Genomic DNA, 16,847 nt, shown 5'->3' with positions numbered 1-16,847 from the left:
TGGAGAAATTGTACAGGTGGTGGGATATAGTTTTGGTATGCCGATTCTGTTGTTCATGCTGTGAACTCCATGCCTCTGGGGAGTTGTTGATGGATCTTTTGGTACAGATGTTTTCTAGCATAGCTGAGGCTGCCGTTGCCTGGTTCCATTCTTATCTACCCAGTCATAGTCAGGGGGAGGCGCTGGCGTAGCGGTATTGTTGCTGGACTAGTAATCCAAAGACCCAGGGTAATGCTCTGGGGACCTGGAGTCAAATCCCGCCACAGCAGATGGTGGAATTTGAATTTTTTTTAAAATCTGGAATTAAAAGTCTAATGACCATTGTCAATTGTTGTAAAAGCACATCTGGTTCACGAATGTCCTTTAGGGAAGGCCCTTGCCTGGTCTGGCCTACATGTGACTCCAGACCCACAGCAGTATGATTGACTCTTAAATGCCCTCTGAAATGGCTTAGCATTCCATTCGGTTTCAGGAATTCACCTAGGCTCCTTAGACAGCACCTTCCAAACCCACGACTACTACCACCTAGAAGGGCAAGGGCTACCACCTGGAAGTCCCCCTCCAAGTCACTCACCATCCTGACTTGGAAATATATCGCTGTTCCTTCACTGTCACTGGGTCAAAATCCAGGAACTCCCTTCCTAACAGCACTGTGTGTGTACCTACACCACATGGACTGCAGCGGTTCAAGAAGGCAGCTCACCACCACCACCTCAAGGGCAACTAGGGATGGGCAATAAAAATGCTGGCCCAGCAGACGAAGCCCACATCCCATGAATGCATAAAAAAATACTCCTTTTCTTAGGTGTTGCGAAGGCATTTCAGAGGGCATTTAAGAGCCAACCACTCAGTTGTATCAAACAGCTACAAAGTCTAAAACAAGGAATGAAACTGGACGGACCATCCGGCATCGACCTAGGCACCAGAAACGACATCGGCAATCCAAGCCCCGTCGGCCCTGCAAAGTCGTCCTTGCTAACATCTGGTGCCAAAATTGGGAGACTAGCCTCACAGACTAGTCAAGTAACAATCTGAAATAGTCATCCTCACAGAATCATACCTTACAGATGTTGTCCCAGACACCACCATCACCATCCCTAGGTATGTCCTGTCCCACCAGCAGGACAGACCCAGCAGAGGTGGCAGCATAGTGGTATACAGTTGGCAGGGAGTTACCCTGGGAGTCCTCAACATCAACTCCGGATCCCATGAAGTCTCATGACATCAGCGCAAACATGGGCAAGCAAACCTCCTGCTGATTACCACATACCGCCCTCCCTCAGCTGATGAATCAGTGCTCCGCCATGTTGAACACCACTTGGAACAAGCACTGAGAGTGGCAAGGGTGCAGAATGTACTCTGGATGGGGTACTTCAATGTCCATCACCAAGAGTGGCTCGGTAGCACTGACCAAACTGGCCAAGTCCTAAAGGACATAGCTGCTCGACTGGGTCTGTGGCAAGTGGTGAGGGATTCAACAAGAGGGAAAAACATACTTGATCAACCTGCCTGCTGCAGATGCATCTGTCCATGACAATATTGGTAGGATTGAACAGTCGTTGTGGAGATGAAGTCCCACCTTCACATTAAGGATACCCTCCGACACGTTGTGTGGCACTACCACCGTGCTAAATGGGATAGATTTCAAATAGCAATTCAAGACTGGGCATCCGTGAGGTGCTGTGGGTCATCAGCAGCAGCAGAATTGTTCTCAAACATAATTTGTAACCTCATTGCCCAGCATATCCCCCACTTTACCTTTACCATCAAGCCAGGAGATCAACCCTGGTTCAATGAAGAGTGCAAGAGGGCATGCCAGGAGCAGCACCTAAAAATGAGGCATCAACCTGGTAAAGCTATAACACAGGACTACTTGCATTCCCAACAGCATAAGCAGCAAGTGATAGACAGAACTAAGCAATCCCACAACCAACGGATCAGAACTAAGCTCTGCAGCCCTTCCACATCGTCACAAATGGTGGTGGACAATTAAACAACTCATTGGAGGAGGAAGCTCCACAATTATCCCCATCCTCAATGATGGGGGAGCCCAGCACATCAGTGCAAAAGATAAGGCTGAAGCATTTGCTACAATCTTCAGCCAGAAGTGCCAAGTGGATAATCCATCTCTGCCTCCGTAGGTCCCCAGCATCACAGATGCCAGTCTCCAGCCAATTCGACTTGATGCACATGATATCGAGAAACGGCTGAAGGCACTGGATAGTGCAAAGGCTACAGACCCTGACAATATTCCAACAATGGCGCTGAAGACTTGTGCTCCAGAACTTGCCGCGCCCCTAGCAATGCTGTTCCAGTATAGCTACAACGCTGGCATCTACCCAGCTATGTGGAAAATTGCCCAGGTATTTCCTGAACACACAAAACATGACAAATCCAACCCAGCCAATTACCACCCCATCAGTCTAGTTTCCATCATTAGTTTAGTAATGGAAGGGGTCATCAACAGTGCTATCAAGTGGCACTTGCTTAGCAATAACCTGCTCACTGACGCCCAATTTGGGTTCCGCCAGGGCCACTCAGCTCCTGACTTCATTACAGCCTTGGTTCAAACATGGACAAAAGAGCTGAAATCCCGAGGTGAGATGAGAGTGATTGCCCTTGACATCAAGGCCACATTTACTAAGTGTGGCATCAAGAAGCCCTGGCAATACTGGAGTCAATGGGAATCGGGGAAAACTCTACACTGGTTGGAGTCATACCTAGCACAAAGGCAGATGGTTGTTGTTGTTGGAGGTCAGTCATCTCAGCTCCAGGACATCACTGCGTGAGTTCCTCAGTGTGTCCTCGGCCCAACCGTCTTCAGCTGCTTCATCAATAATTCCATCATAAGGTCAGAAGTGGGGATGTTTGCTGATGATTGCACAACATTCAGCACCATTTGCGACTCCATCAGACCTAAGAGTTGGGAGCAGAAGGAGGCCATTCGGCCCATCGTGTCTGCTCCACCATTCAATGAGACCGTGGCTGATCTGATCAACTCCACTTTTCCCTATAGCCCTTGATTCCCTCACTGATTAAAAATCTGTCTATCTCAGCCTTGAATATACTTAAAGACCCAGCCTCTACAGCCGTCTGCAGTAAAGAATTCCACAGATTCACTACCCTCAAGAGAAGAAATTCCTGCTCATCTCTATCTTAAATGGGCAACCCCTTACTCTGAGATTATGCCCTCTGGTCCTAGACTCTCACACAAGGGAAAACCACCTCTCAGCATCTACCCTGTCAAGCCCACTAAGAATTTTATGTTTCAATAAGGTCGCCTCTCATTCTTCTAAACTCCAATGAATACAGGCCCAACCTACTCAACCTCTAACCTCTCCTCATAAGAAAGTCCCTCCAAACCTGGGATCAATCTAGTGAACCTTCTCTGGACTTCTTCCAATGCCAGTATGCCTTTCCTTAGGTAAGAGGACCAAATCTTCACTGTATTCTAAGTGTGGTCGAACTAGCTTTAGCAAGACTTCCCTATTTTTATACCCCATTCCCTTTGAAACAAAGGCCAACATTCCATTTGCCTTCCCTATTACCTGCTGAACTTGTATGTTAGCTTTTTGGAATTCATGCACGAGGGCTCCCAAATCCCTCTATGCTGTAACTTTCTGCAGTCGTTCTCCATGTAAATAAAATTCAGCTCCTCGATTCTTCCTGTCAAAATGCAAAACCTCTCATTTTCCCACATTATATTCCATCTCCAAGTTTTTGCCCACTCACAACCTGTCTATATCCCCCTGTAGACTCTGTGTCATCCTCACCACTTGCCTTCCCACCTGTGTCATCTGCAAACTAGGTGATAGTACATTCACTTCCCTCATCTAAGTCATTAATATAAATTGTAAATAATTGTGGCCTCAGCACTGAACCCTGTGGCACTCCACTAGTTACAGGCTGCCATCCTGAAAATGCCCCCCTTATCCCAACCCTCTGCCTTTTATTAGTTGGCCAATCCTCTATCCATGCTAATATACTACCCCTAACACCCATGGGCTTTTATCTTATTAAGTAGCCTTATGTGCAGTACCTCATCAAACGCCTTTTGGAAATCCAAATGTATTACATCTACTGGTTCCCCTGTATCTATCCTGCTTGTCACCTCCTGAAAGAATTTTTCTAAATTTGACAGGCATGATTTCCCCTTCATGAATCCAAGCTGACTCTACTTGATTATATTATGCACTTCTAAATGCTCTGCTGTTACATTCTTTGTAATAAACTCTAAAATTTTCCCAAAGACAGATGTTAAGGTAACTGGCCTTTAGTTACATGTTTTTGTCTCCCTTTTTGAATAAAGCATTGGCAATTTTCCAGTCTTCTGAGACTTTTCCAGAACCTAAGGTGTCTTGCAAGATTACTACCAATGCATCCACTATTTATGTAGCTACATCCTTTTATATCCCAGGAAGCAACCCATCAGGTCCAGGACTTATTGGCCTTTAGCCCCATTAGTTCTCCTAGTACTTTTTCTCTAGTGACAGTTATTGTATTTATTTCCTCCCCCGTTTTGCTCCTGGATTATTTAGTATTTTTGGAATGCTATTAGAGTCTTCTACCGTGAAGACTGATGCAAAGTATTTATTCAACTCCACCGCCATTTCCTGGTCCCCCACAATTATTTCCCCAGCCTCATTTTCTAAGGTGCCTATGTCGATTTTGGCCTCTCTTCATTTTTATATATTTAAAGAAGCTCTTGCTGTCCGTTTTTATATTACTTGCTAGTTTACCCTCAAAGTTTATTTTCTCCCTCTTTATTATTTCCTTGGTCATCTTTTGTTGGTTTTTAAAACTTTCCCAATCCTCTGGCTTACCACTAATCTTTGCCACATTGTATGTTTTTCCTTTCAATTTGATAGTATCCTCAACTTCCTTGGTTAACCATGGTTAGTTTATCCCCTTCCTAGAATTCCCTTTTCTCACTAGGATATATCTTTGTTCTGAGTCATGAACTATTTTCTAAACATCTGCTGTTGTTCATCAGCCGTCTTTTCTGCTAAACTCCATTCCCAGTCCATTCCAGCCAACTCTGCCCTCATTCCTTTGTGAATACCCTTATTTAAGTTTAGCCCAGTAGTTTCTGACCCAAGTTTCTCACTCTCAAGCTAAATGCTAAATTCTGCCATGTTATGGTCACTATTTCCTAGGGGATCTTTTACTCTGAGATCATTTATTAAACCTGCCTCATAACACATTACCAGATCCAAAATAGCCTGATCCTTGGTTGGATCCATAATATATTGTTCTAGGAAACTGTCCTGAATATACTCTATGAATTCTTGCTCATGGCTACCTCTACCAATTTGATTTTCCCAATCTACTTGAAGATTAAAGTCACCCATGATTAATATACTGCCTTTTTTACATGCTTTCATTATCTCCTGATTTATTCTCTGTCCTTCATTAAAGCTATTGTTAGGGGGCCTATAGACTACTCGCACCAGTGTTGTCTCCCCCTTGTTATTTCTTACCTCCACCCACATGGATTCTACATCTTCTGACCCAAGATCATTTCTTGCTATCGTACTTATTCCATATCGTGCCAACAAAGCTACCCCACCACCCTTTCCTTTCTGCTTGTCCTTTCAAAAAGCCACATACCCCTGAATAATTAGTCCCCAGCTTTGGTCTCCTTGTAACCACGTCTCCCTAATGGCTATAAGATCATACCCATTAACCTCTATTTGTGCTGTTAATTCATTTATCGTGTTCCAAGTACTACATGCGTTTAATGAAAGAGCCAATAATTTTTCCTTTTTACCATTTTTTCCCCCTTTGACCCTATTTGCAGTTTTTTTTAATGTTTGTACACTCTGTCCCTTCCTGCCACACTCTGGGAATCAATACCTAAATAGCTGTCCTGTAATGCTGCTATATCCCTTTGCTTTGTAAGCGTACGTATCCTCTATTCATAACACCCCCCCGCCCCCGGCTATTGCATTTAAAGCCCTCTCTACAGCATTAGTTATTCAATTCACCAGGGCACTGCTCCCAGCACGGTTCAAGTGAAGCCAGTCCCACTAGAACAGCTCCCTTCTACCCCACTACTGATGCCAGTGCCCCATGAACTGAAACCCATTCTTCCCACACCAATCTTTGAGCCACGCATTGAACTCCTTGACTTTATTTACCCTATGCCAGTTTGCCCATGGCTCAGTCAGTAATTTCGAGATTATTACCTTAGAGGTTCTGCTTTTTACTTTAGCTCCTAACTGTTCAAATTCTTTCAGCAGACCCTCCTTTCTAGTCCTATCAATGTTGTTGGTGCCAAAGTGGACGACGACAACCGAATCCCTCCCCTCCCACTCCAAGTTCCTCTCCAGCCCTGAGGAGATGCCCTTAACCCTGGCACTGGGCAGGCAACACAGCCTTTGGGACTCACGCTCATGGCCTGCAGAGAACAGTATCTATCCCCCTAATTGTCGCCTACCCATTACTACATTTCAATTCCCTCCCCCCATTTGAGTGGCTCCCTGTACCATGGTGCCGTGGTCAGTTTGCTCATCCTCCCTGCAGTCCCTGCTCTCGTCTACACAGCTTGCAAGAACCTCATAGCTGTTGGACAGTTGCAGGGACCGAGGTTCCTCGAACACTACCCCCAGGTCCCCATACCTGCCTCACCTGCACCCTCCTGTCCCTGATCAGAGACCAAATTTGAATTACCTAATCTGAGGGGTGTGATGCCTCCCTGGAGCAAAGTGTCCAGGTAACTTTCCCCCTCCCTGATCAGACGCAATGTCTGCAGTTTGAACTCCAGCTCCTCAACTCGAGTCTGAAGTTCCACGAGCTGCAAACACTTACGACAGATGTGTTCACTCTGGATTACCTTGGTATCCAGCAGCTCCCACATGCTGCAGCAGCAACACATTGCCCATCCTGCCATCACTATCATGTTTTATTTAATTACTTAATTAATTACTCTAGCATTCCTGCTCTTTATACTTGAATTCCCCACTCTTTACACGTTATTGTAATTTTTTTACACGCCAGTATCAATTTTATACTTAAGCTATTTTTAAGAAAAGAGAAAAAAAAGAAAAAAGTCTAAAGATCTAAACACAAACTAAAGACTTTACTTTTACTTTAAAGACTAGACATACCAGTCCTCCTCACCAATCAGCTGCTCTCCGCCCTCTTTAATGGTCTCTTGCCTCTCTCCCCATGCTCTTTAATGGTCTCTCATTCTTTTCGCACTCTCTTACTGTTAATGGCCCCGCTGCTTCTTGCGCACTCACTGTTAGTGGCCCCGCTGCTTCTCGCACTCTCTCGCTGTTAATGGCCATGCTACTCCTCTCGTTCTCTCACTGCTAATGATTCCTCAGATACTGAAGCAATCCATGTCCAAATGCAGCGAGACCTGGACAATATCCAGGCTTGGGCTAACAAGCGGCAAGTAACATTCGTGCCACACAAATGCCAGGCAATGTCTATCTCCAACAAGACAGAATCTAACCATCGCCCCTTGACGTTCAATGACATCACCATCATGAATCCCCACTGTTAACATCCTGGGGGGGTTACCATTGACCAGAAACTGAACTGGACTAGCCATATAAATACTGTGGCCACAAGAGTAGGTCAGAGGCCAAGAACCCTGTGATGGGTAACTCGGTTCCTGACTCCCCAAAGCCTGGCCACCATCTACAAGGCACAAGTCAGGAGTGTGATGGAATACTCCCCACTTGCCTGGACGAGTGCAGCTCTCACAACACTCAAGAAGCTCGACACCTTCCAGGACAAAGCAGCCTGCTAATTGGCACTGCATCCAGAAACATTCAATCCCTCCACCATCGACGCACAGTAGCAATGTTTCACATCTACAAGGTGCACTGCAAGAATTCACCAAGGCTCCTTAGACAGCACCTTCCAAACCCTCGACCACTACCATCTAGAAGGACAAGGGCAGCAGATAGATGGGACCACCACCATCTGGAAGTTCCCCTCCAAGTCACTCACCATCCTGACTTGGAAATATATCGCCGTTCCTTCACCGTCGCAGGGTCAAAATCCTGGAACTCCCTTTCTAACACCACTGTGGGTGTACCTACACCACATGGGCTGCAGCAGTTCAAGAAGGCAGCTCACCACCATCTTCTCAAGGGCAACTAGGGATGGGCAATAAATGCTGGCCTAGCCAGTGACGCCCGCATCCCATGAATGAATAAAAAATTGAAAAGAAAATCTTTGTAATGGTTTCTCTTTCTGTACCTGTACCATTACCTCTGGAGTCCCTCAACGATCTGTCCTTGGTGTGCTCTCATTTCTTATCTACGTGGTGCCCCTAGATGACATCAACTGAAAACATATCAGATTCTACGTGTACGGGGAAACACACAGCTGTACCTCCAGACCACCACTCCTGATCCACCCACTTCCTCTGATTTGTCATGCTGCCTTTCAGTCATCCTGTATTAGGTGAGCTGAAATATCCTGAAGTGAAATTTTGGGGTGACTGAAGCCATTGTCTTTGATTACCGCTGCCAATCCCATCCCCTTCCCTGGCCACTATCCAAGGCCGAACAAGACCTTGCAACCTTGATGTCTGACATGACCCTGATTGAGCTTCCAACCCCATATCCTCCTCTTCAGCAAGACTGCCTGCATCCAACTCTGTATTGTCACCCCTCTCCACCCTGCCTCAGCCCATCTGTTGCTGAAATCTTGATCCATGCATTTGGAACCTCCAAACTTGACTCTTCTATAGCTTTCCTGGTTAGCCTCTACCTCTCATCCTCCAGAAACTTGAGCCCATTCAAAGTTCTTCTGGTCATATCCTAACTCACACCAACGGCGAAATTTTCTGTGCCTGCTAGCGTCAGGCATCATGGCGGGCGTGAGCGGACAATATGCGGAGAAGGTCAAAAATCGGTTTCACACTGTTTGTGACCATCCGCTCCGCCTGTCAATGGCGGGCCACCTTTCCTGCTGCCGGACGCCAGGAACTTCAGTGTAATACATCTGCATATCATTGAGCCCTGGCGGCATGGATGAGATCATTCATCTGTTTTCTGCACTGGTGGCCAACCTCTTGTGTACAGCATTGGCACTGACCACCTCTGCCACCACCTCCTAAGCCAGAGTGGTGAGACTGATGGGCCTCCGACGGCCAGATTGGGGGTACAGGACATCGCGGCAGGCCTCCAAGGTGTCCCAGGGATGCATCACTGAATCAGGGGCTGTACTCTTCTTGTCTTTTGGGGCCATGTCTACTCGTGCCCGCCTGGGCTGCAAGCATTGAGAAGTGCATGCACAGCTGCAGTTTAAATATGGCATCCTGCATGTGGAAGTGGCGAGGTAATGGTGCAACAGGCAAATCGGAGGCCGCCTGTCAGCGGGACAGCGTGTTTCCTGTGGCTACATAATTAACGAGGCAGGAATGGGATGATATGGCATGGAATCCCGCCATTGCGGCCGGTGGGTAAAACTTCCTTTTTCCCATCTGCTACCGCACTTCATGCAAATCTAGGACAGTTCCACCCCAAGTCTCACATCTGTCAGCCCTGTGTTAGCTGACCTACACTGGCTCCTGGTCTGGCAGCACTTCAATTTTAAAATTCTCATCTTAATGTTCAAACCCCTCTTTGTCCTCATCACTTCCTATCTCTGTAATCTCCTGTAGTCCTGCAATCCTCCAAGCTTTCTCTATTTCTCCAATGTTGACTTCTTGCACGTTCCCAATTCTAATAATTTCACCAATGGCAGGCATGTCTTCAGTTGCCATGATCCTAAGTTCAAAAATTCCCTCCCTAAACCCTTCTGCCTCTCAAACCCTCTCTCTTCTCCTCCTCTGAATCGCTCCTTAAAAGCTGCCTCTTTGACCAAGCTATTGCCACCTATCAAATTTTGTCTGGCAGTACTCCTGTGAAGTGCCTTGAGATGATATTTCTATGTTAAAGGTGCAATATAAATGCAGCTTGTTGTTGATATCATTCAATAATGGAGAAAAATTAGTCTTCTACCTTAGTTTTGTTGCCAATTCTCACCCCTCTTGAAGTCATCGATTTTTTTTTATAGTGTTATGTTAAGAACATACGAAATAGGAACTGGAGTAGGCCATTTGGCGCATCGAACCTGACACGTCGTTCATTAGGGTGATGGCTGATCTTCTACCTCAACTCCACCAACCAGCCTATCCCTTGATTCCTTCAGTATCCAAAAACCTATTGATCTCTTGTCTTGAATATACTCAACAACTGGCATCCACTGCTCTCTGGGGGGAGAGAATTCTGTTATGATCTTAGCTGAGATTACCCCTGGACAAGCCTGATCCCAGAGAGGAACCCAGCTTGATAGATCCTAACATTTCATTTGTTTGTTTAGATATGTGGAAAGTAGCTACTAACCAGAGTCACAGAAGTCAGCTGATGAACTTTTAACAAAAGAATACAACATTTATACAGGTATACAGATATATAAGATTTGTAAGGATAACACAAGTTACAAAAGTTATCTTATACTCCAATGTTTATAGTAAGTACACGGTCCTTGTAAACCACTTGGCGCCCTGTCAGACATACCACACTCTGAAACCAAGTGACAGATGCTACCCACAGAGATGCCAAAGAACTCTCCTCAACTCCCCCCCGGTGCTTGTCACACCATGAGCCAACTGGTCTCGCCGAACTCCGTATTTCACACGAGGGTCTCTGATCTCCAGGGACTCACTTTGGAATCTTCTCCCAAACTGGCACTTTCTCTCAGATGCCTTCTGCAAGGGTTCACTTCCAGGTTTTCGAACTCTCCTTTTTTTCATCTCCCCTGGGTCACCACATGCATTCAAGCTGCCTTCCATGTACTCTCTTTCACCGACTCAGCTGTCAACAGTACACCACTGCTTCACATGCCCATAACAAAGAGCTACAGACCCTCAGTTGTCTCTTTGGATCTTCTGGCCTCTTGTAAGCTTTTATCTCTTTAAGCATGAAGCTTGGAGCCTTTCTCTGTCCCTCACTCTTAACTTCACTTAACAAGATCTTTTCCCAGGTTCCTGTTCTTCCTTTGACTAGAAAGTCTGCTTGGGACTTTCTCCTGTTCCACTTCCCTGGATTTTGGGGTCTTTTCTTTAGCTTGGGACTGGCAATCCGTCCCTTTTGCTCCAGTCTCTACTGGCAGCTGCTTTCAAAACCAAGTGAACAGCTTCCAAGTCAAACTGCTGTTTCAAGTTTCTTGTGTGTGTGTCTATGGGAGGGTCCTGCCTCTCCGGACCCCTGTTACTGGGCAACAGCCCAGTTTCTTTACTCTTTTGTTTGCTTTACTAAGCTGCAACAGTCATAAAATTCTCATTAGAAAAGCAGGCACCTTTTAAAGTGAAATTAAAACTCAACTTGACCTTTCTTAACACAAGTGCAGAAATACAAATCAAACTGAAACATCAAAGCTAAAACTCATTCCTAACACCCACAAATACAAATGTAACTTATTTAAACTATCTCTGTTTCCTAACAATTCTGAAGATTCACAACCGTCTAAGTGAAGAAATTTCTCCTCATCTCAGTCATAAATAGTCAACCCCTTATGATGAGACTGTGACTCCAAACTCTAGATTCACCAGCCAGGGGAAATGTTGTCCCAAGAATTGACCCTGTCAAGCCCCTTGTATACGTTTCAATGAGATCACCTTTCATTATTTTAAATTCTAGGCAATATTGGCCTAGTTTACTCAATCTCTCCTCACGGGACAATCCCTTCATCCCAGGAATAAGTCTAGTGAATTTTTGTTGCGTCCCCCTCGGGCTAGAATATCCTTCCTTAGGTAACCAAAACTGTGTACACAACTGCAGTCGTGATCTCACCAAGGCACTATACAATTGTAGTAAGATTTTTGTTACTGTATACTCCAATGTAGAAATGTGAAGTGATTCAAAGAAACAATATAAGTAAAGGGTACAATTCTAAACGGGATGTAGGGGCAGAGGGACCTGAGGGTTTATGTAACAAATCATTGAAGGTTGCAGGACAGGTTGAGAAAGCGGTTATTAAAACATATGGGATCCTGGACTTTAAAAATAGGACATACAAGTATAAAAGCAAGGAAATTATGATAAATCTGTGGAAAATACTGGTTTTGTGTCAATCTGCGTATTGTGTCCAGTTCTGGGCATTGCACTTCAGAAAGAATGTGAAGTCATTAGAGAGGGTGCAGAAAAGATTCATGAAAACAGTTCCAGAGGTGTGGAACTTCAGTTACGTGGATAGATTGGAGAAGTTGGGACTGTTCTACTTGGATAAGTGAAGGTTGAGAGGAGATTTGACAGGAGATTTTCAAAATCTGAGGGGTCTGGACAGAGTAGATAGAGAGAAACTGTTCCCATTGGCAGAAGGGACGAGAACCAGAGGGCACTGAATTAAGGTGATTGACAGAAAAAGTAATGGTGACACAAAGGAAAACATTTCTTACGCAGCGAGTGTTTAGGATTTGGAGTGCACTACCTGGGAGTATAATGGGGGCAGGTTCACTAATGGCTTTGAAATGGGCATTGGATAATTTGTGAAAAGAATCTGCAAGGCTATGAGGAAAAGACAGGGGGTGGGACTAGGTGAGTTGCTCTTGCAGAGAGCCAGCATAGATATGACAGACCAAATGGCCTCTTTCAGTGCTGTAACCATTTTGTGATTCCATGATCATTTTGTAATAAAGGCTAACACACCATTCAGTTTCCTAATTATTTGCAATACCTGCATGTTGACTTCGTGATTTGTATGCAGGGGCACAGGTCCCTCTGAATACCAACATTCCCCAGCCGCTCTCCACTTAAATATTCTGCTTTTCTATTTTTCCTCCTCACAATTTTCTATTTCACAAGCTTTCAGTATCTTGCTCAGATCGCCAGTCACCGGTAAGCTTTAACAGAGAGAGTGGCAGGCTATTCAACTATGGAAGCCTAACAGATGAGCTCCATTTTCACATGATGTTCACAGGTATGTACTTCCAGCAAGGAGTTGGGGTTAATGATCACGTGTAAGAATTTGTAGTCAGCAGTTGAGCTAAGAATGCTTATGCTATATTCAAACTATCTTTCAAATGCTTTTCTTTTTAAATGCCTAACTTTTTCCTTTCCAACTAGGTCCTTACAGTTTTGTCCAGCAACATCTTATGCTGGGTACAGACCCACGGTCTATCCTGAAGGATCTGTTGCGAGGGAGCAGTCCTCCACCTGACCTCGATGACATGACATTGTGGCAGATTGTGCTCAACATTTTGTCAGAGCCACCAAAACGGAAGAAGCGCAAAGATATTAACACCCTAGAGGACGTGGTGAGGATCTTGAAAGAGAGCAAGAAAATCATGGTCCTCACTGGAGCTGGGGTAAGTGTTAAGGAAAGTGTTGAATAATTATTTAAATACCACAATTTAATGATCCTTTTAACTGTTGTAAATGCTAATGAACAGCAGCTCTAGGTTTATTATCAAATCAAACTTGTTTTTCACAGATCAGATTCTGGTAATGTTTGAGGACGTTTTTTTAACAAGTATGGACTTGTAATCATTTTTATAAAGCTAATCTTTCTGACCTTTCTGCCATTGTATAAGTATTATACTTCCAGATTGGGAGGATGTGGTGGTTTCTCTGGATTCTGAGTTTGAATCCAGGCAGATGGAGAACTGAATGCCTTCCCCCTCTGCTATTGTGAAATCAATGCTGATCAGTCTGAGCTTAGTTTCTAGTGGTTAGTCTATCCATCTTTGTAATTAGGAGAGCTTCTTTTGCCATGGGAAAATCAATGCGTGCAGATTGATACCCTACCTTGGTTCCCTAAAGTTTGGATTGAGCCCTTGCTGAAAAATGTTCCAGACACTGCCCTGCATTGTGCTTGTTAACTGGAACATTAGGTTACATGACAAGAGCAACAAGGAAGAAATATATATTAATCCCAGCTTTGCTTGGTGGAATTAATGATATCATACGTGGAAAGAAATGAACAACTGAATGGAGACAAAGCAAAACCTTTAATTTTTTGGTAAGTTTGTATTTTGTTTTGCAGTGTCTTTGGATATGCCAGTATCTCTTCAGTTTTTTAATGCCAGTGCATTGTTCACCAATTTAGTTCAGCATTGTAGGACACCAGCTCCTATTAGTAAGATTCATATTTAAACATTATATCATACTGGCGAAGCTGGTGTGTTATCTTTCCAATACCCAAAATATGGGCAAGGATACGAGAATTGGAATTTATTGTTTATTTATAAAATGTTAACTTTATAAATTGACACGGTTTAAAATATCTAATTAAATTATTGAATCCCTGCAGTTGAAATGATAGTGAAGCAAAATAAATTGAACATCTCTTTACTTTATCTTCAAGCTGATCAATATATTTTTGGGTTTGATACACTTTCCAGGTTTCTGTTTCATGTGGAATACCGGACTTCAGATCAAGAGATGGGATTTATGCTAGATTAGCAGTAGACTTTCCAGACCTTCCAGATCCTCACGCCATGTTTGACATTGAATACTTTAGAAAAGACCCCAGACCGTTTTTTAAGTTTGCAAAGGTAAATATTACACTTCAAAAATGATAAAAGAAAACTTGCTGCAAAAAATATAGCCATTAATCTAAAAGGTGTGATGCAGAGAGAGAGAGGGTCAGATAGAGCAAGCGAGATCAAGGCAACAAGGTTGGAGCAGAGAGAAAGACAGACTGAGACCAATACACATAGCAACGCTGTCACCCAATACCATTTATAAGTGTAAACTTATAAATTTTACTCTGTAGATCATTTATGGACATGAACAGAATGGTGCTTGTGCCTATAAATGGCTCATCGTTCCTCCTTGACTTTTTTATTAGCATTGATGGTATTGACTGCTGCATTCTCTTCACACATATCTCCTCCAGTTATCTCCAAGATATTTGATTTGTACCTCCTTAAGTGGAGTCTTCCGTTGATTCTGCATGGTCATCCCTGCTCATTACTTTGTGATGTTATCCAAGAGCATGGGGTCAGCTTCATGTACGTTGATGGCACCCAGCTCTCCCTCTCCACCACCTCAATCAACCCTACATCATTTGCCACCATCTTCAACTGCCTATTGGCATTAAGATACAGAAGAACTAAAGCTCCCTCCAGCTTTATGCTGGCACAACCAGAACCAAAGCCTATACCCCTGCAGATTTGAATTAATCTCCATCTTGGCTGTTGGCACATGCTTTGCCCAGAGATGTGGAGCATTGTATAACACTGAAGCTTGAGCACAGCTTTCCCTTCATCTTTACATGTCTGTTCTGTTTCACTTCCACAAAATGCCAGCCTCTTTCAACTCTTTCCATTCTCCATCCAAATCCTAAGCAACACCGTTATCCCCAATGCTCTCCTTTCTAGCCTCTCATGGCCCAAGTTTCCATTTGCATTAAGATCCATGTCCCCATCTCCACTGGATTCCTGTCTCCCGGAGTTGATCAAGGATGAAAAATTTCCGTCTTTTCGATCTGAGTTACACCCTTTGATCTGTCTTTCCGACCTCTACCTCCTCTCTGCATAGTCCTTTGCTTCACTTTGCTTGTACATAATCCAGCAAGGCCATGTTCTGTTGTTAGTATGGACATCATCCTATATTACATGCATTAACTGCATTGAATGCTGAAATACTGAGGTCGCTTTGGTGTTTAGATATAAATGCATTTGTCCACAGTTTTGATAGTAACAGAAGGTAAACAAAGGGGAAAGTAACGTTTCAACCCACTTTAAATCTGATAATTTCACCCATTTGAAGTGGCCTATTTCACTAACAATCATAAAAAGTGCTATAATTTTCCAGCTCCTCATGCTGCAGTGCTTCGTACTATCTTGTGTATATGATTCCTTGTCAAAAAAAAATTCAGCTCTTTTTGTCTTCACCCACTCTCACCCCTGGTTGACTCTTTGTCACCTGCATATGCCTGCATTTTCTTAAACTCCCTACTTCAGGATTGTTGTCTGAGCAGAGATAGGGCAGACTAGGCCTGTATTCACTGGAGTTTAGAAGAATGAGAGGGGACCTTATTCAAATGTATAAAATTCTGACAGGGATGGACAACTGGATGTAGGAATGATGTTTCCTCTGGGTATGGGGGAAGCCATTAAGGACTGAGATGAGGGGAGAGTGAAGGGTGAGTAAAGAAGTTTCTGTGGAATTCTCTACCACAGAGGGCTGTGGAAGCCAAGTCATTGAATATATTTAAGAAGGAAATTGATTTCTGGACTCCAAAAGCGTCTAGGGATATGGGGAGAACGCGGGAGTACAGTGTTGAGATAGAGGATTAGCCATGATCATATTGAATGGCGGAGGAGGCTCGAGGGGCCGAATGACCTACTCCTATTTTCTATGTTTCTGTGTTTCTTCCATTATCTCTTCCAGCTCTGTACACTGTGGACATCCAATAACAGGCCTACTTCTCATATCCCTGCTGCCTTTGTTCAGCCATCGGAGATGCTGCTTTTCTCCCAAGCTTTGGAATCCTTTGCCATCTGTTCCTTGACTTCTCTCTCTCTTCCTATAAAGAACCTCAAGACCCTGAACTTCAGTCATCCTTTAGCCATCTGCTGACCCTCTTTCTGTTTTCACTTTCCCCTGTTTAGACCCTTAATTGCTGTCCACTGCTATATAAAGCACTCTGCATTAACACTTTGTATATAATGACTACTATAGAAATACAAACTGCCTCATGTTAGCTACTTTGACTGGCTTGATATGTTGGAGCATGGTGTGATCCAGTCAGCGTTTCACTGCTCTCCATGAGCTACCTTTTAGTAATATGGAACCAGAAGGCTTGCCATGATCTTGTGGTAGTTTAATTGCTGTTTTACTGGCTATTAGTAGGGATAAACCAAGTAATTACCTGGTAAGGCCAGTGAGTCT

General features: G+C 44.1%; 1 protein-coding gene across 7 annotated transcripts in view; it reads left to right on the top strand.

Annotated features, from left to right (window-relative positions):
- sirt1 (sirtuin 1) overlaps nt 1-16,847 on the top strand; it is a 43,187-nt gene that overhangs the window by 11,125 nt on the left and 15,215 nt on the right. For 5 of the 7 annotated variants that reach the window (XM_078565857.1, XM_078565861.1, XM_078565858.1 and 2 more), the window contains exons 3-4: nt 13,074-13,315; nt 14,351-14,503. In XM_078565857.1, coding sequence (XP_078421983.1) covers nt 13,074-13,315; nt 14,351-14,503 — 395 coding nt within the window. Of the gene's footprint in view, nt 1-10,329; nt 10,410-13,073; nt 13,316-14,350; nt 14,504-16,847 lie in introns of all 7 variants that reach the window. The other 2 variants (XM_078565859.1, XM_078565860.1) reach the window with 1 other exon arrangement.

The sequence above is a fragment of the Cetorhinus maximus genome, chromosome 20 (genome assembly GCF_964194155.1).
Source record: "Cetorhinus maximus chromosome 20, sCetMax3.hap1.1, whole genome shotgun sequence".
In the NCBI taxonomy this organism is placed as follows: domain Eukaryota; kingdom Metazoa; phylum Chordata; class Chondrichthyes; order Lamniformes; family Cetorhinidae; genus Cetorhinus; species Cetorhinus maximus.
The sequence above is the reverse complement of the archived record's forward strand: the minus strand, read 5'-3'. Positions and strand labels throughout refer to the sequence as shown.